The sequence below is a fragment of the Populus nigra genome, chromosome 7, assembly GCF_951802175.1.
Source record: "Populus nigra chromosome 7, ddPopNigr1.1, whole genome shotgun sequence".
Lineage (NCBI taxonomy): Eukaryota > Viridiplantae > Streptophyta > Magnoliopsida > Malpighiales > Salicaceae > Populus > Populus nigra.
In genome coordinates this window covers 5,390,485-5,415,554 of record NC_084858.1, presented here as the reverse complement: position 1 = coordinate 5,415,554, position 25,070 = coordinate 5,390,485, and the positions used below count along the sequence as shown (strand labels likewise).

At 35.2% G+C, this 25,070-nt stretch overlaps 2 protein-coding genes, 1 non-coding gene and 2 pseudogenes across 3 annotated transcripts; 2 read left to right on the top strand and 3 right to left on the bottom strand.

Moving 5' to 3' along the window:
* Positions 1–126: 126 nt before the first annotated feature.
* On the top strand, positions 127–2,099 carry LOC133699410 (dirigent protein 23-like; annotated as a pseudogene).
* Positions 2,100–2,956: 857 nt separating this feature from the next.
* Positions 2,957–3,838, bottom strand: LOC133699409 (mitogen-activated protein kinase kinase kinase 20-like). The gene is made up of 2 exons (XM_062122647.1): positions 3,224–3,838; positions 2,957–3,094 (listed from the first exon to the last, which is right to left on the bottom strand). The coding sequence occupies exons 1-2, from the start codon at positions 3,836–3,838 to the stop codon at positions 2,957–2,959; spliced, it is 753 nt and encodes a 250-aa protein (XP_061978631.1).
* Positions 3,839–5,132: 1,294 nt separating this feature from the next.
* Positions 5,133–5,204, bottom strand: TRNAQ-UUG (transfer RNA glutamine (anticodon UUG)). The gene has a single exon. It is a non-coding gene; the product is annotated as a tRNA-Gln (tRNA).
* Positions 5,205–5,984: 780 nt separating this feature from the next.
* LOC133698724 (translocase of chloroplast 120, chloroplastic-like) lies at positions 5,985–11,246 on the bottom strand. The gene is made up of 2 exons (XM_062121757.1): positions 11,091–11,246; positions 5,985–10,782 (listed from the first exon to the last, which is right to left on the bottom strand). The coding sequence occupies exon 2, from the start codon at positions 10,766–10,768 to the stop codon at positions 6,281–6,283; it is 4,488 nt and encodes a 1,495-aa protein (XP_061977741.1). The 5' UTR covers positions 10,769–10,782; positions 11,091–11,246; the 3' UTR covers positions 5,985–6,280.
* A 1,372-nt stretch (positions 11,247–12,618) lies between these two features.
* LOC133699408 (pentatricopeptide repeat-containing protein At2g21090-like) lies at positions 12,619–24,819 on the top strand (annotated as a pseudogene).
* Positions 24,820–25,070: the final 251 nt, after the last annotated feature.

The window sequence follows — 25,070 nt, the reverse complement described above, 5'->3', positions numbered from 1 at the left end:
TTTTCCTTTTTTTATATTTTCTATTTGTAGAGAGCCGGAGCCGAAGTTTGCAAAGTTACCTACCAGTAAAAGAGTTTGTGCTAGTTTATCTCAATAAAAAGATTGAGAGATGGCTTCCAGAAGTTGATGTGGGATAATAAGCTAGATGCTTTGGTGACTCCTGGTGCAGCTGCTGCTCCTCTCCTTGCAATTGATATGGACATATCGCCCATGGGTGAACCATTAGATGACGGCATTGTGCATGGTTTTTTCTTCTTCTTCTTAGATCCTTGCTTTTAACCTGTGTTTTTTTTTTCCTCTCTAATTGAGGCTGTTAATGACCGTTTCCTTTAAAGTATGGTGAGCAAATTTCAGAACCCATGTCAACAGATCAATAGATACGGACTGCAGGTGTCTCAAAATCGGCATATGCCATAATATCCGCCCGAGTGCTCTATGAATCTGCCTATTCTGGTCCATGCCATCATGCTTCTTGGTTAAAGGTAAATAGCACTGCGTAAGTATGCTATCCTCGCACAATCATTGCGATGTGACCTAACCTAATGCATGCTCATAATCTGGTAGTGAGGAGACACAATTTGGTCTCAAAATTGGCATAAATTCCATAATATTCGAGTTTGCCAAGATCAAAACCAGATTTTTCAATGCTACAACTGGTAATGCTATCTGTTTGAGCTTCTTCTTCCTTTTTTTTTCTTCAAATTAAATGTAACTTGAGCTGCTCCAATTTAATTTGTTGCTCAAAATGTGATTTTTCTTCTAAGGCTAGGAACATAGTTAAATGCCTTGAACCGATACCTATCTCCATCGTTAAAAATGGTAGCATTATTATTTCAAGGTATCAATGACTAACATCTAGCACACAAGTCCTATAAAAATGGGTAGAGGTGTTTTTTTATTTTTTATCAATAAATAATTCGAGAGGAATAAATGAAGATGGATAAAATAGAGAATTAATTGATATTATTATTAAATTTAGTTTAATGAATTGTTGATTTTGAAATTTTTGTCTTGATTTCTTGTTTAATTTAGATTTAAAATTAAATCATGAAAGAATTTTTTTCAATGTTACCTAGACAATTTGGAGAGTTTAAATATCATCCAAACAACCAATAAAAATATGATTTGGCTTTTAAAAAAATAAAATAACCTTTTTCTAAATACTGGGAAGTCGACATATTGGATTGGATTAACAACTAAATTCATAATTTGGGTGGTGGATGCACTTAATTTAAGAACTTTATTTTAAAAAAATTATTTTTGTTTAATTACACGATAATAAAAATAGACACTTATAAAATTAAACCAAATTACGATATATTTATTTGAAATTACAATAATTTTATATAAAGCAAGTCAAAATAATTTATGAAAATAAATTTAAAATGAAGTAAATGTTGAAAGATAAAATTGAGATGAAAAAAACCTAAAAAAAAAAAGAAAAATGCAAAAAAAAAAATCATTTACTTTAGTTTTATATAAACAGTGAAGAAGATGAGTTGATATTCTAACCTTTTTTAGATATATTACAAAAAAAATTTGAATCGATGTTTTGTTTTCCTTCCCGTTTCATTAAAAGAGAAGGGCTCTCAAACATTGCGAATGGTAAAAATTACTGGGTCCTAATCCATCCTATATTTTAGTTGGGCTTGAAGATTTGAAGCTGAAAACGAGAACGTGACCAACCTCCAATTCTACTTCCATGAACATGGTCAGTGGCATAAATCCTACAGCTATTAAAGTTGCTCAACCAAGTGAAGCTGACCTATTATGATGGCTGATGATCCATTGACTGAAGGGCCTGATCCAAAACCAAGGCCTCTAGGCCGAGCCTAGGGGATTTATGGGTCAGCTGGGCAGAATGGAGTGGCCTTGATCATGGCGATGGACTTTGCATTCACTGACGGTATCTATAATGGCAGCTGCATAGCCTCCTTGGCAAGAATTCGGCAGTGAATCCAGCTCGTGAGATGCCAATTGTTGGCGGAACCGGCCTTTTCCGATTAGGACGTGGTTATGCCAATATTGCACAAACTTATTGGCTTGATGTTATCACTGGTGATGCCCTAGTTGGCTACAATGATACAGTAGTTCACTAGATGTTACTTTATTGTTTCAGAAGAGTATAGCCATGCTTTTTTTATCAGCGTGGTTTGCCATGAGTTGTTTACCTACTTTTAGGCTATGACATTTGATGCAGCAGCACCATGCATGTTGATTACAATTAGTATATAATCAGACGATTACAACTTGGTTCATTCTTGGAGTTTTTCTCCCTAATTAACTTGTTAAAATTAGTAATTTTTAATATTCATGAGATCCAACCACTTTTCCTTCCTTCCTTTCCTCTTTCCACGGTATTTGAGGAAGGAATCAAAGTCAGAAAAGTGTATGGCAAGCTGTTGATTGGCGTTACTGCTGTTCTTATTAATGGTAGTTTTTAGAGCAGTGGAAGTAAATTAATGCTGCTTTACTTGCTGCCTCGTCATGTGATTTAAACAAAAGCATGGCCATCAATATAATTTAACAGGTTAAGAAAGGATTGCTAATACTGTCCAGAAAAATATTCAACTTGTGATGATCATGATCAAATCTTGCTACTGCACTCAGAACCAGAAACAGCTTAGAGATTAAAACTTGTAACTACTTGGATTGAATAGTCCAGAAAGGTGACCTTGAAAGTTTAATAACTTGTTCCTGACAATCTTTAGGTATATCTCAGAGCTTTGAGTCAGTCTCTTTTGCTCACATTCTTTGCAAAGCTAACAATGTGGCAGATTCTTTGGCAAAACAAGGATTGCCCAGAGAGCCCGAACTTCTTGCTTGGTTCCTGACTGTTTCTGCTCCTCTGTATCTTGTTTTTGGATGTCGGTTGTATTGGGTCGATTTGGGACTATTCAAGTCTTCAGGCTATTTCTACACGAAGCTCTCTCCCTTCTTTCGCTGAAGCAATAATCTAGCTTAACGGTAAGTTGACGATGTAGAGCAGTGGAAACAAGCAAAGGTCTGCGATAACCAGTAAAAGGAGTTCTGTACTTGCAGCAAAAAGATTGAACATATCTAATTTCAGTCTTTCAAGCAATCCTTTTATGCCCTGTCACCAGGAATCATAACAAAACAAATGGTAACCATATTTTTACAGCTACTGACTCAAGTTTATCAGCATGCTCTGCATGCACTTTTTCTGCCTGGAAACCTAATTTTAACATAATACAAAATTGACCAGAGACAGAACTACACCATCAATGTGGGAGCTCGACGATTCTCCAGTCTTCGTTTCCACTGGCGGCAGTAGCTCGTCGAGAATGAAAGAACGAGTCAGGAGGCTATCAGCAGACCACCTCTCACAGTGACCTCTCTTAAAGCACCCCCTCAAGAAATCTTTTCCTTTCTCTGGCATATTTTCAGGAATCATTGGTGACTCATTCCCACGGACAAGCTTATTGAATAATTCTTTCGAATCCAAAGTTCCCCAAGCAATCCGTCCATTGATCATCTCAACAGCAATGCAACCAAGAGACCATATATCCAAAGCCGATGTGATCTCAACAAATTGCACAGACTCAGGAGACATATAGCATGGCGTCCCGCGGTATTGATACATATGCAACAACTTATCCGAATCGTCCTCTCCAGGCTCTCTAGCCAGCCCAAAATCAGCAATCTTAAGATGATGACCCTTTACTCCATGATCTCGACAAGGAAAAACCAGGATGTTTGCAAGTTTAAGATCGCAATGCACATGACCATTATAGTAAATGCAAGATAACCCCTTCAGCAGCATCTGCGTGTATTTCCTGACATGGCTCTCCGGACCCCTACCTCCATAATCTTTCATCAAATTTAGAAGAGAGCCCTTAGGAGCACACTCCAACAAAAGAATGTACTTGAACACCCCTCGTCAACACTTACACAATCTCCATAGCATCCTATAACTTCATTAGAACCAAGAAATCTTCCTAATACCTTCTCTCCTTCTGAAGACTAAAAAGAGTATTCAAGTTTCGAACTTTTAACTGCAAACAACCCATCTATATCATTAGCATCTGTTGATGTTAATAAACGGTTCAGTACAATCCTTTGCCTAGGTTTTTCAATCCGGCCCATTCCATAGTTAAGAATAATCAAAAGCTAAAAACAAACGAAAGAAGAAATTAAAAAGCAGGTCACTGAAGAAGTGCTTTTCACTCTTCAAAGTTTCATTTCATATATTTTTTAAAGTGTTTTTCACTTGAAAATATATTAAAATGATATTTTTTTATTTTTAAAAAATTATTTTTGACATCAATACATCAAAATGATTTAAAAACACCAAAAAAATATTAATTTGAAGTAAAAAAAAATAAAAAAATTTCAATTTTTTTAAAAGTGCTTTTAAAACGTAAAAACAAACAAAAAATAAAAAAGATATAAATAACAAAACGTGAATATATATTCCAAAACATTCTCCAGATTTGGAATTGAGGTTAAACTTATTTTTTATTAAAATTTGATTTTTTTGTTTTAATTTAATTTTTTTTATTTTTTAATCATTTTAATATACTTATATTAAAAATAAATTTTAAAAAATAAAAAATAAATATTATTTTAATACATTTCTAAATAAAAAAAACACTTTAAAAAATAATCTCTATTACATTCTCAAACACACCCTAAAGATTCTACCAAGGGAAATACTGGATCTTGTTTTAGTTTGGATAAGAATTATTGGTGCACATAATTTTTCTATCACTTGATAAATTATATTAATTATGATCAGCAATAATTTTTATTTTTTTAATCTGTTATGCATATATGATTAATTTAGATATTAAATAAGATCAATATAAAAAAATTAAAATTAAAACATGAATTTCTTCAAAAATAAAATTGAACTAATTTTTACAGCAACCAAAATCAGTTAGGTAAAAAGAAATAAATGCAATACAGGAAAGATAGATTTGCATTCAACAACAGTCTTATATTGCTTCAGTTGATAAACTAACTTTATTTTATTAAATCCAAATTTCAAAATAATAATAATTTTTTGGTTATTTGATGATAAAAAATATATATATATTATTCATCCGCAAAGAACATACCCAGTCAACTAAATAATACTTTTCGTAAAAACTAAAATGAAAAGGTAACAGAGGTCCTACCGGGAGTCGAACCCAGGTCGCTGGATTCAAAGTCCAGAGTGCTAACCACTACACCATAGAACCCTGGAGTGTTGGTAGGCTAATAAATCATTATCAAATATTGAATTTAGGGATAGCTTTGACATTTTTTTTTGTAACAATTAGGCCAAAGAAAATCCAAAAAATGGAAAAGATACATGTGATTGACAGTCGTAGGAGACCTACATCTAAAGATTATGTGAATATTTATTTTTGTGTTTTTAAAAAAAATCATTTTTTATTTTAAATTAATATTTTTTATATATTTTTAGATTATTTTAATATACTGATATTAAAAATAATTTTTAAAAAATAAAAAATATATATTATTTTAAAATATTTCAAAATAAAAAATACAATCATTACCGCACATCTAGACTTAAAAGCTTTTCTTCAAAGAGGTAAAGGTGGCAGTGTAAAATCTCGTATGTTGAGGCCAAGGTAGCATACAACGACTTGTTAGCTTAGCGGCTCTACGGCTTTGCAAAGGGGCAGCAACAATTGGGAAGTTTTTAAGGTGGTGGTGTAAACTGTAAAGTCTCGTATGTTGAGGCCAAGGGAGCATGCACGGACAAGCTCAGAGGCAGTGGCGCCATTTACACTTTGAGATGTGGCAGGTCCATTCATCACCCTCAAGCCGTTACCTTGGTGTGCTCCTTTTATGCTCTTCATCTCTCTTTTTTGTGCGGACAGAAGTCGAAATGAAGGCAGGTTCAACAAAATTCACAATGACATTCTCTTCTCACTGATTATACAACAGGTAATTCTAGCATAATAAACCTACAAGCTAGAAACGCAAGAACTATACACAGCAAGCGATCAAGATTGGTACAATGCAGATCTATTTCAACAGCACAAAGTGCTAAAGATTCTAGAACCAGGCATGGTTGAACTAGAAGCAATGATTAGCCCCAGTGGCTTGATAAGAAGAAAAACCACTTTATGAAAATATCTAACAAAGAAATTACAACCACTAATACCAAGCAAAATATTGTTGTAATCTGACAAAAAGAGAGGGGGGGGGGGGACAATAAGTAGCTCAACTTCACTCGCATTCCTTGATGACCATCACAAGATGGCAACATCAAAAGTTTCCTGGCAAGTATAACCTACAATTTTCTTCATTGTCCATATTGCATTTGTTGAGAATAATCAATTAGCTTCTTCAATAGAGGAAAGAGGCTAATCAAAGCAAGTTGAAGCTGTTCTGAGCTATTTACGCGAATACTGATTTGTCCAGCTCCCCTGTTATTTAAATTTGCACGACCAATCAAATTTGTGGATCGTCCTATAGGAATCTGGGATTGTACATTGCAGCCAATAGCGAGATCTCCATGCCAGTCCATGACGGAAAGCCCTAGTGTTGATAATGAACGACCAAGAGGATAATCTTTGTCCCTCAGCTGGACCTCCAGACTGCCACCATAAGCCACATCACCACGACCAGCCATGGCACCACCAGACATTACCATCTGGAACCGTTTACCAGCAATCAATTTATCCTCGACTTTCACTCCAGCTGATAAGACATCACCCAACAGAGTAACTGATAGACCAGCTGTAGCCTTATTTTTCCTAAAATTACTGAACCGAGTTTCACTTCGAAGAGTATAGGCCAAGTCTTTTCCCACAGTCTGCATATCAAACCCCAGTGAGGTTGCTTTTCCTTCTCCATACTTTAAAGAACTTGCTAATTCCATTTGAACATTGGCATCCTTCTTGTCCTTTGTTACCTGGCCAGAAAACGATATAGGGATTTTGTCTTTAACCACAAACAATCTCTCCACATTTATACCTTCGTAACCAACATCATGGTCCCAACCATGAGTTTCTAGAACTGGCCTCACAAGCCACTGGTTGGAGGTATCGAGGTAACGGTACCTATGAGTGGGATTATCAGAATCAAAGGAAGCAGGTAAGGCTAGATCCGGCATGGGAACAGGAACAGATGCAGCTCCACCTTCTTCCTCTGCATTTTCAGCGTACTCGCTGGGCAGGTCCTTAGCAGCTGCAGCCATTTTCTCCATCAACTTCCGTCGCCTTTTCTCCTCCTTTAACTGCTTTTTCATGAAAAGTTTCTCTCTGTATTCCAACTCATCAAAGTATGCCTTCTTCTGAACTTTAGTAAGCTTTGCAATCTGAGCCTTTGTCAAACTTTTAAATGGTGGCAATTCATCATATTCTGATTCATCCTCGGAATCTGATGACTCATCTAAATCATCATCTAAACCATCCTCATCACCATACTGTTCCTCTGGTAGCTTAACTTGTGGTCTTGACTGGAGAAGCGACGAAAGAAGGAATGGTAAAGGTGGTGCTCGTGCTCGAGTTGCAAAAGGCTTCGCAGGTGTACTATCTTGCAACTTCAAAAGTGCATTTGCCTCGGCGAGAATCTTAGATGCAAAAGAGAGCAGCAACAAGTGGGGCTTCCAAACCTGACCGTTTGGCAACACTCTCTGCCCTGCCCTGTTAGTTCTACATGCTGAGTGATTCTCAACCAATGAAACAGGATTCATGAGTCGCATATCTCCTGCTGCCAGACGAATTGCTTGTTGGACAGCATGTGAACGCTGAGTGACAAACATGTCATAACTTGAAGCAGTTCCATTGGGACCATCAGGTGGAGCTGATGCAGCATGAGTCAGGACAACAATTGCATTGAACCATATAGATGGCCCGAATATGTCGGTGATGGTACGCAAGAGAGGCATATCACCAAAATCCCTGCTTTGCATATCCAACCTGTCAAGATACAACACAATATCTGGAGGAGTTTTCTTGATAAAGCACTTGACAGAGTGAAGGATCTTCTCATTCTGGCGCTGGTCAGACCATGAAGGAAGAAGTCCTGGTGTGTCAATGACTCGTACCTTTATCCCCTGAACAGTACCCACAACATCCTGAACCTTTTTTGTACCCAATTGAAAAGCATCGGTGCCAAACTTCACTTCATCAAATATAGAGTTGATAGTGGCACTTTTACCAACACCTGTCTTTCCAAGAACCATAATTGTACAAGAGAAATCAAGGGGTTCCTGCCCAGCAGCCTCAAGATGCTCTGCCATTGCACTGGCACGATCAAAACCAGCAACACGACCACCATTTCTACCTCGCAGCTGCTCAGCTAATCCCAGTCTGTATAAAACCTGTGCAACAACAACATTATGGGGAGTCTGCCCAAGTCTATGTGCAAGCCGCAAAAATTTCACCCTGATCATCTGAAGTTTTTCACGTGTCTCATCAAACTCTTCTGATTCCCCGTTTGTAGGATCTTCAATCTGTTGGGATTGCGTATGAGAAACAGTTCCATTAGCACGAAGTTGCGGGGTTGCCCTGGGTGCAGGTTCCAATAGTGGTGCAGCGCGCCCAAGGCCAGCTGGACGAGAAGGTAAGGGGGCTGCACTCAGAGACTTTGCAGATGAAGATGCAATCTCAGGTAAATGCTGAATTTTACGCTCTATATTTGCTGGGGCATTTTTCTTATCCTCCTGACCCTTTTCTGCTGTCTTCTGAGGTGATTCAATCACAGTAGTGTTTTTGCTGGCTCTGTTGATGTTGTTGTCAGCATGCTGTAATTCAGAACCCTTGTTATCCTCTGATCGCAAAGTAGATGCATGAGCCTGAATCTCCTCATTTCTCTCCATCACAGAATTCTCAGAAGAAGAAGAGGCAAAAACTTCTGGTGCCAGCTTCTCTTCCTCCACAGTCAGTGGGATAGCTGAAGCAGCTTTCAGTTCACTTGTTTTCCCATTTTGGTCTGAATCTATAACAGCTGAAACATCTTTCAAGTTCCCATTGCTACCATCTTGGTTTTCTATGTTTACACCTGCTGAGATGTCCCTGAACTGTTCACTCTTATTTACCTCATTACCAGAATCAAGGCCCACTATTGCACTTTCAAAATTCCCATTTTTCTCAACCTCGTGTTTTATATCTTTTCTTTCCAGATTCTCATCCAATCCTTCACTCTTATCATCTTGAAGATCACCTGATCCGTTAAATACATCATTGGCCTCCTGATATTCAGCACCCAATTTATCCTCCTTCAGTTCCTCTCTCTTACCATCTTCTGGAAGAATCTCAATGTTCAACTCAATTTCTTGATTGAAATGGGACTCATCCTCACCCTTCAAAGCCTCTGTTCCTCCATTACCAGCAATCTCAGAGACCTCCTCGCCTCCACTCATCTCATTGTTCTCTGCTTCCTGAGAAGACTCCTCACCTCCACTCATCTCATTGTTCTCTGCTTCCTGAGAAGACTCTCCATCACTTTTCAGTTCCTTGCTTGAATCAATTCCGCTATTAAAATTGGCCTCATCCTCACTCCTTAAAGCTCTAGTTTCTCCATTACCAGCAATCTCAGAAACCTTCTCACCTCCACTCATCTCATTGTTCCCTGCTTCCTGAGCAGACTCTCCATCACTTTTCAGTTCATTGCTTGAATCAATTCCGCTATTAAAATTGGCCTCATCCTCACTCCTTAAAGCTCTAGTTTCTCCATTACCAGCAATCTCAGAAACCTTCTCACCTCCACTCATCTCATTGTTCCCTGCTTCCTGAGCAGACTCTCCATCACTTTTCAGTTCATTGCTTGAATCAATTCCGCTATTAAAATTGGCCTCATCCTCACTCCTTAAAGCTCTAGTTTCTCCATTACCAGCAATCTCAGAAACCTTCTCACCTCCACTCATCTCATTGTTCCCTGCTTCCTGAGCAGACTCTCCATCACTTTTCAGTTCATTGCTTGACTCAATTCCTCGATTAAAATTGGCCTCATCCTCACTCCTTAAAGCTCGAGTTTCTCCATTAACAGCAATCTCAGAAACTTTCTCACCTCCATTCAATTCATCATTCCCAACTTCCTCAGCAGCCTCTCCATCATCTTGCAATGATCCACTTTTGTCATTCAGATGTTCAGAATCCATTTTTGTCAAATTCTGGCCCGTGCCCTCACCCTTATCCTCTGAAATCTTAACAGAATTGTCACTTGTCGCCTGATATTCAATATCCAACTCATCCTCCTCCTTTACCTTCTTCTCATCATCCTTGGGCAGAATCTCCTCACTCAATTCAGTTTCCCGCTTAGAATCCACCTCACCTTCACCCTCAGCCTTCAAAACCTCTGTTCCTCCATTGTCAATAATCTCAGCAACCTCTCCTCCACTCGATTCATTGCTCCCAGCTTCCTTTGCAGTCCCTCCCTCATCAATCTTATCAACACTATCTCCACCCACCAAATCCTCTACCTTCTCTTCACCAACCACTCCACCTAGCTCCTCTGGATTCCCACTCTCAGCAGGAACAAAAATCACCTCCTTGAATTTCTCAGTCTCATTTCCTAGATTCGAATTCTCATCGTCAAATGCTGGACTCAACTCACCAATACTCTCAACAAAACCAACTGACTCAACTTTCATTCCCTCCTCCTCCTCCTCCTCCTCCTGCAAGTGCTCATGTGACTCAATTGCCTCCTCAAAAACCTCATCTTCCAAATCTTTCGATTCATCAGACCCCACCACAACTCTCTCCTCCTCTACCTTAACCCCAGAACCCTCATTTCCCACATTGGATTTCTCTTCCACAACAACTCTCTCCACCCCATTTTCCATTTTTTCTTCAAAACCTTGATTCACATAAAACCCACAAAATCAAAACACAGAACTCATTTCAATATCATAACAACCAATCACATAACCAACAAAAAAAAACATCATAAAGCTTCCATCTTTTACTCAAAAATCATGACTTTATATAACAACAATCCATACAATATCCAAATTGAAACTTTCAGATCTCAATAAGCAACTTTCACAGGTTTTCATTAGGGCTTTGCACAAAAAAAAAAAATGCAATTAAATCAATACAAAATCATAATTAATTAACTAAAGCACATAAAAAAAAAAGAAATCTTTTTTTTTTCTTTTTGTTTACCTTGTTTCCTAGAGAGAGGAAGTGAATGACTTTCAGAGCGAGAGAGAAGGAGAGTTAGTGAACGAATCCTAAATGTAATCTACTGGCTGCAGCTGCTATGGCTTTACCATGTTATATGAATTAAGGAGATAAGAATTTTTTATCGGACGGTGTAGATTTGAAGTTATTGCGTTTTGCTGATCGGACGGTGGAGGAATTTTTGTTGGGTCTGATGGATTGCTTTGATATCATCGTTGAAAGACGCCAAATTTTGCTGACGTGGATTTTCTTGTATAAAATTAGGGTTTAAGTCTAAACCTGGAATGGTCATTAAACTCTTAATTTTCTTAATCATGGTCGTCCACCTTTTTTATCTACTACTCTGGTCCCTGCATGTTATGTTTCGTCTCTAAAAATTTGTAATGGTGTGTTATTGATTGAATTTTCTATTCTCAATTGATGATATCTTAAAAAATTCAAGTAGCTTGAAGGTAAGATTTATGATAATCGATTAATTTTTTGGTTTTAGCAATTTGATTTATTTTTCCTAACCAAAGTGGCTAATGACTGGTGTCTATTATCTGCAGAAAGTTTCTTTTGGTGAATTTAAGAACTATTTAATGCTTTAAGTAAGTATCTTTTTAGATAAAAGACAATAATATTTTAAAGAGACTCTAAAAATAAATATACAATAGAGATTCAGAACCTTTTTTTCTAAGGATCTAATGGGTCTTTATAGCTTATTATTCTTACTCTTTTATCGAGGGGATCGCTCAAAAGTTTTTTTTTTCTTGATAGAATTTAACCCTCCTTTTCAAATAGAAAAATATCTCTAACTTTATCAAAGACGAAACATCTTTGCATGCATGAGGACTCAACATTTGACTGAACCTAAGGATGTGAGGTTGGGCAGTTCACCAGACATATAAATGATTAGGCTTAGCGCTTGGTTGAGCCCAATGACGTTAGGTTTAACAGTTCACCAAACTTATATATGTTTAGGCTCAATACTTGGCTAAGCTCAGGGATGTTGGGTTATCACCCGACCTCTAGTTCCTTTAAATAATAATTTAAAGAAAAAAATAAGAATAAAACATGTTGATCCACCAATAGTCCCCCAAGTCTTTGTGTATTTTTTACGCAAAGATTTTTTAAGGTTACCACTAGTAAATAAGAGCTTTTTTACCTTCCCTGTAGGATTTGGTTGTCCCATATAGAACTGTTGAAATTTTCTTAGCCAGGTGGCTCATCTTTATTGAAGGGGGTGACCTTTGGGAAATAAAATAGCAGCTTGTATTTATTGTAGTAATTGAGTGGATTTCTAAAGATCTAAGATGACATGAAAAGTCATTCATCCAATAGTCTGGGTAGAAAGGTGTTTCCTTTATAAACCTAATCGTTCTTACCTTTATCTTTTTATTTTTTATAATTTCTGAAAAACTACTATGTTGAAAACCCCTAACTATTTTAGTTCTAATCCAATGAAACAAACTCATTTCTAGGTATTTTCCACCACCATCTTCTATCCTTTTCTACTTTAAACCAAAACATGGAACTAAAAGGAGTCAGATTTATCCCTAAAAAAAAAGATATTGCTACCTCTAAAAAGGAGTTCAGGTTCCAACCTGAGATTGCGGGAAGTGGTAGGGGGGTTCATCTAACTATGCAACATAACTAGAGAGGGTGATACTCCAACATCCATCTCTAGTAAGGAGGAGAGTAGCTCTTCTCATAGAAGTCCTTCTCCCACCATCACTAGAGATTCCCAAGAGAGAGGAAGGTTACCTTAAACTTCTAAGGATGACGTTCCCAACACTTTAGGTGAGTAGGACATAAAGTTTGTTTCTCCCCTTCAGTGAGGAAAGTACACAACTTAAATGTCCGATTAGGTTGAGCATATAAACCAGAAAACCTTGGGCTATGCCCTAGGGTTATTTTAAGATTAAAACCTTTTCTTGCATGTACACGATGGTGTGTTCCTTCCTTCTCCAATGATTTATTAGGGAAGTGTGTAGATATTATTAGCTGGGTCTAGGGTAGCTACATCCAAATAGGTGGATGATTATGCCTGTCTTTGATAAGTTTTGTAGGCTTATCAGAATTAAGCCTATAATCAATGTCTTTAGAAGTTGTTACCATCTGATTGTTGGCACCAGCGGTGGTAATGATGTACTTTAGTTATTCACCCTTGTCATAGGCCTAAAGGAGCCATTAAGGGAACTCTGTGTGGAAAGCTTATGTATGTCAAAAAATAAAGGGGAAGATAGGTGATAATAAGATATGGTGGGCCGGTCAATCATGCAGGTGAAATGTATAAAATATAGGGATGTTCCTATTATTGGAAGGTTCCTTCTCCTAATGTAAACAACAAGCCTCGTCTAAGCTTGGATGAGGAGAAAATATGTGTTGTGTTGGCCTCAACTTCAACAAAGTATAAAGTCAATAGAATAGTTAAAGGATATTATCAAACCATTTTGCAAGGTATGTAACTTTCCTATTCTCTTATTTCTTTATTGCTAAGTTTATTACTAACTTTTTGTTTTTTTATACAGGACAAACAGCTGAAAGAGAAGAAGAAACTTCAACGATGTTTGTAGAAGAAAGTTCAACAAGGAAATCTTCAACTCTTATTATAGTTGGAAGTAGGGTTGAAGAACATATAAAGGATTACCTCATCATTGTTGATGAACTTTATGTTCTTGAGGGCTTTGTCCCTAAGGAAACAATAGTGAGAGTCAGAACTCCCGCAGAAAATGAAGTCGGGGGCAGTCGTACTCCCCCAATTGAGGTTCAAGCAGATTTGACTTCCCTTTAAGTGATTACGGGTGTTGCTACCCACTTTAAGAGGAAAAAGATTTCCACCTCTGTATAGTTCAATGTTTTAGTCTTAATTGTAGAGGCTCTCTTGATGGCACCTTTTCTGCCTCAACTTCCAGCTTTATCGGTAGAGGTTGCAACAGCTAGGCCTTTTACTTGGGTTGTTCCAGTGGAGACTGAGTTCAAAGATGCTTTCACCCACCTTGCTTTTTACCAAGCTCCCTTCAGTTTTTCCACCCTGACCAAGGAAGAGAGGGAGTTTATAGAGGCTATTATCGGTAGGAGGTCAGTCATTAGAAAGACTAGCATTGTGGTGGTGAGACTACTAGAAAGGATTCTCATCATCCCATCAGACATCATAATAATATCTAATGAGAGCTACAACCATTATTTAACTTTAAATGGTTAAATGGCCTTTATTATAAGGAATTTTTTATTTCACCTTTTTGTTTAATTATATGACTATTATTCCTAATATTTGTTAATGAAAAACTTTAATGATATACATTAATTCCATGAGATGTTGGGTGGCTGAGAGAAATCATATAATGGAGGCCATTACTATAAACAGGGAAAACCAAATTGTCTTCAAGCAGCTAAAACAGGAAAAAAGTTATTATAAAGGCCGAACTAAAGAGCCTCAATATGGCTTGTGCAACGCTGAAGGAATAAATATAAGGCATTGTTCTTCAGTTGGGCTCTAATGACAAACTAGTTTAGGTCATCTATAACCAAATGGATTCCCTAAAGTAATAGATCCTTAAGATGAAAATCATTCAAGATGATCTGAGTATGGAGCTTTTTACTACCAGGGAAGAAACCTAAAATTCTCAGGCTCAATTGGAGGTTTTGAAGAACTCTCTGAAGAAGTTTCAGGGATTTTTTAGGGTTTAAGAGCTTTGACTAGGATAGTTGGGAACAAGATCTTTCTTGCCATATCTAATATGTATTTCTTCAATCAATCAAGACGGATGCAAGTGGACTTTAGTATTGTCTTTCATCTAGTCCCGATGCCTGACTTTACAAATGTGTTCTTTGTCATGACTATTGTTTCCCGACATGGGAAATATCTAGTTAAAGAGCCTGAGCTAGATATTTAAGCCTCATTTCCCCCTAACCTCTTATAAATATTGTACACACCCTTGGTCTTGCAGGGTTTATCCATGTAACATTTATCTTTTATTTTATAAAATTTTAATTCCTTTTATTTCTTTGTTTACTCGTGTGTATAGATTTAATGCCTATAATAAACATTCCATGCAGGATTTGAAGCCCTAAGAAAAATCTTTGAAATTTTATACGAGTCCAGCACCTATACTTGAAAAAAAGTTAAGGGAATTCCCTAAACAATTGGTGCGAGACTAATGCCCACATTATAATTTCCATGCAGGGTCCAAAAACCCTAAGAAAATTATTAAAATAGGTCCAACGCCCGCACCTAGGAAAACATTTAGTAAATTTGAACTTTAAACTTTATCTAACCATAATCAAGATTTAGAAGAGATTTACCTGTCTGGAACTGAGAGGAGATCTTAGTTTCAGGTATATTCCTATCAATTTAAATGAATTTGTAATGGATTAATGAACAATCATTAGGTAGGACATGGAGATTAGTGTTGTTGTCCTTATGGTGACCATGTCAATCCTTTACAATATAATTTGTGCAATCGTATTAGGGAGACTAAGTCAATCTATTCTAAGGTGAATTTTGTAATCACACTAAGAAAACTGTGTTCATCCTATCCTTAGAAGGTTATGAGATTGTTGCCCTAGAAAGATAGTGTGTCAATCTCATTATTAGAGATATGTTCAATCACACTAGGAAGGCTCATGATCCATCATTCCAGGGGAAAATGGGCAATCATATTAGAGATACTGAGTCTATCTCATCCTCAAAAGGTTACGAGGTTGTTGCCCTAAAAAGATGGTTTGTCAATCTCATCATTAGAGATATGTGCAATCACACTAAGGAGGCTTCAAATTCATCATCTCTAAGGTAAATTATGCAATCACACTAAGAAAATTGAGTTCATATCATCCTTAAAAGGTTGCGAGGTTGTTGCCTTAAAGAGATGGTGTGTCAATTTTATCCTTAGAGATATATATAGTTGCACTATGGAGGCTCCATATCTATCATTTCCAATGTAAATTATATAACCGCACTAAAAGAACTAAGTTCATCCCATCCTTGAAATGTTGCAAGGTTGTTTTCCTGGAGAGATGAAATGTTAATCCCATCATTGGAGATATATACAATCACACTAGTTAGGCTTTATATTTATTCCTTCTAAGGTAAATAATGCAATTACATCGGAGAGATCGAGTTGATTCCTTCCAAGGTAAATTATGCAATTGTACTATGAAGATTAAGTGCATCCCATCCTTGAAAGGTTGTGTGTTTGTTGCTCTAGATATCACTAAAAAAAAAAGACATTGTCATTGTGAATAATTTAAATCATATATAAGAAATTTACATTCTTATTCATTGACCATGATATATTTTTTATTAACCTTTAAAATATAATCATCTTGATAATATTTTTGTTGAAATCATGATCTCAACTATAAAGAAGGAGAGAATAGAGTTTCTATGATAGATGTCTTTTAGGTGGTTAACAACCAAACTTCACATGTTTTACAGTTTGAACCAACATTCCACTTATACTTGTTAAAAGCTTTCCAAAATCTTGAGGCTCCAACTACATTCGTGAAGTTGGCAAATGTTTAGAAAAAACTTGCTCATCTCATTAAGCCCATGGGAAAATAGAAGAAATTTTACTAACTTAGAGCAATCAAATTGCTACATAGTCTTTCTTAATCATTGAAGAGTTGTTGAAGCTCTGGTGAAGCAGACGTGTCAACAACTATAAAAAGGTTCATGACACGTCTTGTTCCATGATTTTTTTTGTTATCATCTACTTTTAATGGTGATTTAGGATGTCGATAAACCAATTATGGAGGAAGTATCTATGAATTTTTAATCAGTTTCTCATAGACAACACCACTAATGATGTACAAAAAAATTCAAGTGGCTTGAAGGGAAAGCTTAGATCTTGGATAATCAGCTAATCTTTTTTTTTTTTATGGAAATTTGATATATTCTTCCTAGCCAAGGTGATTGGTGCCTAATACCTACAAAAGGTCTCCTTTAGTGAATTTGGAGACTTTCTTATGCTTAAGTAAGAATCTTTTTTAGAGAAATAACAATGATATTTTAGAGAGAGACTTTGAAAATAAATATGCAGTAGAAAATGAAGATTCATAACCTCTTCTTTTGAGGATCTAATGGGTATTTATAGCCTACTCTTCTTACCCTTTTTATTGTAGGGATGGCTCAAAAGTCTTTTTTTTTTCCTGATAGCATTCAACCCTTATTTTCAATGAGAAAAATATTTCTAACTTTGTCAAAATAAAGATATCTCTGACTTTGTTAAAGAGAAAACATCTCTGACTTTATTAGAAAAGAAATATCTTTGTACATGTTAACCCTCATTTTTAAAGAGAAAAATATCTCTAACTTTGTCAAAATAAAGATATCTCTGACTTTATTAAAGAAAAAACATCTCTGACTTTATTAGAAATATCTTTGTACATGTATGAGCTCAGTGCTTGGCTGAACCTATTGATGTTGGGTTTAGCAGCTCGTGGGATTCATATATGTTTGGGCTCAGTGCTTGGCTGAGCCAAAGGATGATCAGTTTAGTAGTTCACCAAACCTATATATATTTAGGCTCGGCGCTTGGTGGAGCCCAATGATGCTGGGTCTGGCAGTTTGCCAGACCCATGTATAATTGGACTCGGTGCTTGGCTAAGCCCAATGATGTTAGGTTATCACCTAGCCTCTAGTTCCTTTAAATGAGAATCCAAAGAAAATAAAAATAAAAATAGGAATAAAAAATGTTGATCCATCATCAAGAATAAATAATTTCTACATAAAATACATACTTAAAATGATGCATTTGTAGAATTGTTTTTCTTAGAATTAGTTAAATTTAAATTGATATCATAGAAATTTTTTGTTACTAAATTTGGTTTTTTCTCCAATTGTATTATTTGTATTTGTTAAATTTTATTTAAATAGTTAAAAATATTTTTATTAGTTATTCAATTATGAATTAGATGAATAATTAGTTCAGAACGTGATGTAAAATACATGAATTAGTAAACATAGAAATAAAGGATTTGATTTGAAAGTGTGAAAAGAGAAAGAGTAACATATGTATAAGGGTCTAAAATAAAATGAAAAGAAAAACAAGAATAAAAATAAAAATGCTTATGTGACTATCGGGGAGGGAGACGAAGGCCTGTTTGGAGATGAATGTATGTTTGTTATTATGCGTAGTAGTTTTTTTTAAAAAAAAATGCTTAATTTTTTTTAAATTATATTAATATGCTGGTATAAAAAATAAATTTTTAAAAATATGTTAATTATTTTTTTGTTTCCTTTATGCTTATTAATCAATATTTTTTTAATGTTATAAGATTGCTTTGATAAATCAACAAACTAGCGTTAATGCTAATTGTATTTATTCTTTAAAAAATAATAAATGTATTTTGAGAATCTTGAAATGATAATTGTGTATGTTAACATGCACAATAAATTATTAAAATCTACATATTACATAGTGTGGCTCAAATGATTACCATTATATTTATGATTTATAAGGGTTATTAGCGTGGCTTGAATACAACTTTTTTTATGTGTTCATGGTCAAGTATTTGTTGTGTGTTTATGCTAAATAGCTACTTACATCACTGAATGCAATCTATTTGTCAATATAAATATAGATGTAATTTATTTTTTATTTTTTTATCTTGTGTTCAAACCGTAAATCAATGTAAATGTAGAAATAAATACAAATCAACAAGATAGACGTATATTTGGATGTATTTAAAACTAAGCTCAAATAGATGTAGAAAAGTACAGGAAAGGATAGTTGAGAAATAGCTTTCATTATAATTATAATGCAATACAGGGGATCAAGATCCAAGAATGGCTGAAAAGTAGATGAAGGGCAAGGAAGTGACTTTTTGACGTCAAATATACAAGCAGGCAAAGACAAAAACACCTTGATGTTCATCAATCCAGAATCAAATGGAAGGCACTTGTCGATGAAAGATCTGGATAGGTTGGTTGGTGGCCCATCTCTAATAAAAGTCACAGGATCATGGAAAGGGGATCGGCTCGAGGCCAATTGGAGAAGAGTACATATCTAACACATGATATTGGTTGGAATTTGAACTTTTAGGGGTACATAAGCCCAGCTCAAACTCGAGAGGACCTATGTTGAGTTGGGGCTCAAAACTAGTACAGATTCAAAGATTATTTAAAAAAAAAAAATTATATGGTTGGTGGGTTCTTGATGGCTAAAATGTCCATTTTTCACCGACCATTCTATCAAGGATTAGTACTCGAGCCAGCATCTCGAATTTGATTGATCCTAGAATGAGCGGGGATAACATGTCTCTCACCCACCCCAGCATTAACTATCATGGTTTTGCATGACAAAAATAGTGTTTCGTTAATATTTCAATTTGATTTGTGTTATGTTGCAGATCAGGTTATAAAATTTTTAAATATAAAAACAATATTAAGATGTTATTAATATTTTTGTCCAGTGAAAAAAAAAATTTTAACCAATATGGAATTGACTTGATATAATTTGATTGACTTCACGGGTCCAAAAATACCTTGAACCATCTTAAAAACATAGTTTGACTAAAACAAATTAAAGATGATATTTTTTTTAATGTTAAGATAATAACATATTGGATTGACTTGGGTCAACCAGGGTTAACATATCAAATCTATTATCTGGGTTATGAGACTGATAACCCCATAAAAAAATAAATCAAAATAAATTATGAAATTGAGATTCTAATCAATTTAATGATGAATGATGAATTTAAAAAAAATCGATTAAAAAAGACCTAAAAAAGCAACTCATGTTAACTTGTCAAACCCACTACTCAGGTCATAAGACCATGATAATCCTATAAAAAACAAATTGAAACAAATTACGATATTCAATCTCCAATCAGTCTAATGTTGAATGATAATATTAAAAAATAAATCAGTTAAAACAATAACATAAAAAAATAACATGAGTCAATTCGTCAAACTTATGACTTGGAATGAGACTGAAATAACCTCATACAAAGAAAATTAAAAAAAAAAAACGACCTGGTTTGACATAGGTTAACCTGTTAATTATGTGATTCTGATCATGAGACTAAGATAACCCCACAAATAGAAAAACAAAACAAATTATAAAAGCTCAGTTCCTAATTGACCTTGTCAGATACAATATTGAATAGTAACATTTGTAAAACTTTTAAGTAAAAAATGATACAAAAAATAAGTCAAGTCAACCTAGGTAATCCATTAAGCATTATTCTCGGGCCGTGAGGTCGAGATAACCTAATAAAAGGCAAACTAGAACAAATCATGAAGCTTAATTCCCAATTAAACATCATATTAAATGATGAAATTAGAAAAATATTAATTAAAAAAAATGAGACAATCGAATTATCCTGTCAAACCTGCGATTAGGGTCATGAGACATGGATAACCTAATAATAATAAAAAAATCAATGTTAAAAGACTTGTGAGACAAAAATAACCTCCTAGAAAGAAACTAAAAAAATGACTAGATTTAACTAGGGTTAAAATATCAAAACCTGCAATCCTTATCATGAAACTAATATATCCTCGTAGAAAGAAAATAAAACAAATTATAAAACTCAATCCCCAACTAACTCAATATTAAATGATGAAATTGAATAAAAAATCAACTTAAAAAATAGCACAAAAAACAACTCGAATCAACTCAGGTTAACTCATTAAGCACTATTCTTAGGTATTAAAGCTGAAATAACTTAATAGAAAGAAAATAAAACAAATTATAAAATTTAATCCCCAATCAACTCAATACTAAAGGATTATATAGGAAAAGAAGTTAATTAAATAAAAGGAAAAAAACACGAATCAACTGGGTTAACAAGCTAAACTCACGACCCGTGTCATGAGATTAGGATAACCTAATAAAAAATAAATCAAATATTATAGGTTTTTTTTAAAAAAAAGCATTGATTCAACCCACTATTAAAAGGCAAGATTGAAAAAAATAATAATTAAAAAAACAAGTCAATCATGTTAACTCGCTAAACTCGCAATCCGCGTCATACAAATGAGAAAACCCAATGAAAAATAAATTAAATATTAAAAGAAAAAAATATTAATTGAAAAAAAAACAAAATACTATTTTAATGAATAACATTTTATAAGAAGGGTTATAATAAAAACTCCTTCTCTTTTAATTTATTTTTGTTAATATATATTTTAATTTTGAAAATATATAAATTTATTATGATTAACTGCTCCACCTATTAGAAAGCTCGAATATAAAATTAAGAGTTTTAGGCATGATGTTGTCACTTCCTGTGAGAACCCACCTTAACATTATGCTTTTACTTAGAATTCAAAAAATAAGTTACCAGATAATCTTTGAGGATTGGAATGGGTATTCATGGGTTGAAATTTTTTTTATATTTATATTACATTATTATTTATGAAGTAAAAAATTTAAATATTTATAAACAAATAATTAGATTTTGAGTATCCATTATCTACTATTATTTATTAATTAATAAAAATAGTTAATACATATACTTGAAGTATATATAAATATATTGAATAATAAAATAAGAAATATTATTCATATATATATATATATATTATGTTAATTTTAAGGTATGCATATATCATATTGCATTAACAAAAATCATATATTCTACAAATATATTTATAAAATATAAATATATATTTCGGGTTAGATTGAGCGAGTTTTGAGTAAGGCTTGACAATATCTATACTCTATTTATTATCTATTGAAGCCAAAAAAACATCCATACATTCATATTTTCAGATAAGATAGAAAAAATATCCATCAAGTTTGATTTAAATTGTTGCCCTACTCATTAATAATCAATGTGCTTATATGAAAGAGAGTAGGTAAACATTTTGAATGTTTGGGTATTGCAAAAAGAAAAAAATATATGATATATAAGGACACGATTTTAATTATTTACTTTTACATGTTATCTCACACTTTTACATATAAAAAAATAGTTGTATGTATAGTTTTAAACCTGTCCCGATGGCTGGTCGGTCCAAGACTTGGGTTACAGGTTTTAACAGGGTTATCGCCCGGGTCAATCTCTATTTTAAAAAAAATCAAAACGATGTTGTTTTAGTAAAAAAAAAAAGTCAACGGGTTGCAACCAGGTTTTGCCGGGTCACGGGGTCAGCCCGCCGGGTCAGCTGGGTCATGACTTTTTCTATTTTTTCTTCAACCCGACCTGGTTCCAGTACCTTGTCGACCGGGTCCCTGGCCGACCCATTATGCTAGGCCGAGTTTCAAAACTATGGCTATAAAACCAAAAAATTGATGGTTTATCTAATTTAAAATTACTTTAATATGCATTAGACGTAGACAACAACCTTGATGTAAATTATCATAATACTGTTTAAGCATATTTCCACTTAACAAGGCTTGTTTTTGTAACATATTCAAATAAATACTCATTGAACTACATCAATAAATTTAGCTTATTTATTTATTTTCACGGAAGATTATATTAGAACTGTCCTTATTCCGAATAAAATAAATAAATAAATAACTAGTTGCAAGTTGTGAGAGAGATTGGTTTCCCTCTTCTGTGAAAAACAATGGTAGGACACTTATGGGTCCCCATCAACCAGGACCGCCAGAAAGTCCCCAACCCTCCGCCTTCCGCCCACCATCCACCACCTCCACCACCACCAATGAAGAGCGACGCATCGTTTGCCCACCCTCACATTGGTTCCCTCTCTCTCCAACGCCCTTCCTCTCTCCTCGACCAAAACTCTCCAGTCTCTCAGAACTTCTTCACTCAAATCCCACCACACGTCACATCGCCACAAACCTTGCATAACCCAACCCTTCGCTAACATCTCCAATCAATCCCAGCTCACACAAGCAGTCTCTTCTCTTCAGATTTTATCATGCAAAGGCATTCATTTGCCTTATACAACAATGTGCAAATTGCAGGTCTCTTAAATTAGGGAAATGGGTTCATATTCATTTGAAACTAATTGGACTACAAAGACCCAGTTCGTTTGTATACAATAATGTGATCAGATGCATGTACAATGCGGTGATCATGTTAGTGCTTATAAGTTGTTTGATGAGATGACCACGAGAAACTTGTACTCTTGAAATAATATGCTTCCTGGGTATGCTAAATCAGGCATGACAAATCCAGCTAGGAAGTTGTTTGATAAAATGCCTAAGAGAGATGTTGTTTCCTGGAATACTATGGTTATTGGGTAGGGCAAAGCCGGTTTTTTGGTGAAGGTTTAAGGTTTTACAAGGAGTTAAGGAGATTAGGGATTGGTTATAAAGAGTATAGTTTTGCGGGGTTATTGAGTGTTTATGTTAAGTTTTAGGAATTGGTACTTGCTAAACAGGTCATGGGCCGCTGGATTTTTGTGTAAGATGGTGATTTCAAGCTTGGTTGCTGATGCATACGCAAATTGTGGAGAGATGAGTGATGCGACGAGGTTGTTTGATGGGATGAATGTGAAGGATGTTCTTGCAAGGACAACGATGGTTTTGGGGTATGCACAATGCGGAGACATGGTGGTGGCTAGGGAATTGTTCGATTTGATGCCTAACGAGAATTCAGTCGCGTGGACAGCTTTGATTTCTGGGTATGTTAGGCATGGTTTGGTGTATAAGGCACCTGAGTTGTTTATGAATATGATGGTGTTAGGCATTAGACGGAATCGATTTACTTTTATTAGCAGTCTTTGCGCTTGTGCCAGTATAGCTTCGGTTAAGCTTGGTAAGCAAATAGATGGTTACTTGATAAGAACAAATGTTAGACCCAATACAATTGTTGTGAGTTCTCTCATTGACATGTATTCCAAATGTGGAAGTTTGGAAGATGCGAGGCTGGTTTTTTATCTTATGGGTAATAAGCAAGCTGTTGACTTGTGTAACCCCATGATTTATGCTTTGGCACAACATGATCACGGTGAAGAAGCTATTCATATGTTTGATGACATTGGTTGTCATTTTCAATGCATGCAGTCATGCAGGTCTTGTGGAGGAAGGGCTCAGGTTACTTGAATCCATGACTGGGGGTAATGGCATTTTTCCCTATCAAGAACATTATGCTCGCTTGATTGATCTCTTGGGTCAGGTGCGGCATTTTGACAAGTTGATGGGAGAACATGCACTGCAAGATCAATGAACAGATTTGGAATGCTTTAATTAGCGTTTGTGGAATCCATGGGAACATTTAGTTTGGGAAAAAAGTAGCTGAACAACATATAGAGTTGGAGCCACAGTCCCCTGCAGCTTATATACTGCTATCAAATGTATATGCTGAACTTGGGAGATGGGACCTGGTAGAGAAGGTCAGGCAGCTTATGTATGATTGAGAGACATGCAAGAAAGGAGCCGAGCTCTTAGTCGGATAGAGATTGAAAATACAGTGCATGCTTTCACTGCCTCGGATAGGTTGCACTCTTTGAAAGAAGTAATATATTCATTCTTGGAACAATTAGTTGGCTGGATGGAAGAGGAAGTTTCATCACCTGTTGCTGAAAGGTAGAAGTTTTTCATCTTTACTTCTGCCAGGCAATATTGAGGGATACCTACATAAGCTGTATTTCTGGTACAATTTTCCCAAACTTGTAACATTTTTTTTCTACTCCAATGAACAGGTCTTCTAGTGTTGAAAGTTGTATTTCCGTTTCACATCTCATAGAATTGAATCTCCACATCGTTACATCTGCGGAATTTCTTTCAGTAATTAGATAGAAAAATCATTGTTTGAATAACAGAGTATCGAATAAAACTGATACAGAGATAATTGTTTGCAATCGTTTTCCATGTTGTGGTATTTGATTACTTTTGTAACGTAAAATAATTGTTTGTGCTTTGTGGCTATGGAGGCTTTTACTGCCTTGATTGAATAAACACATGGAGGTTGCAGGTATTTTCTCTTGTGAAACTTCTGATATCACGAAAGTTATTATTAGCTCAGCTCAATTCATCAGTCCATCATGAAGTATGTAGAATGTGTTGGGGCTGTGGTTAAGGACTTCAGATGCCTGATACGATCCATATCGAA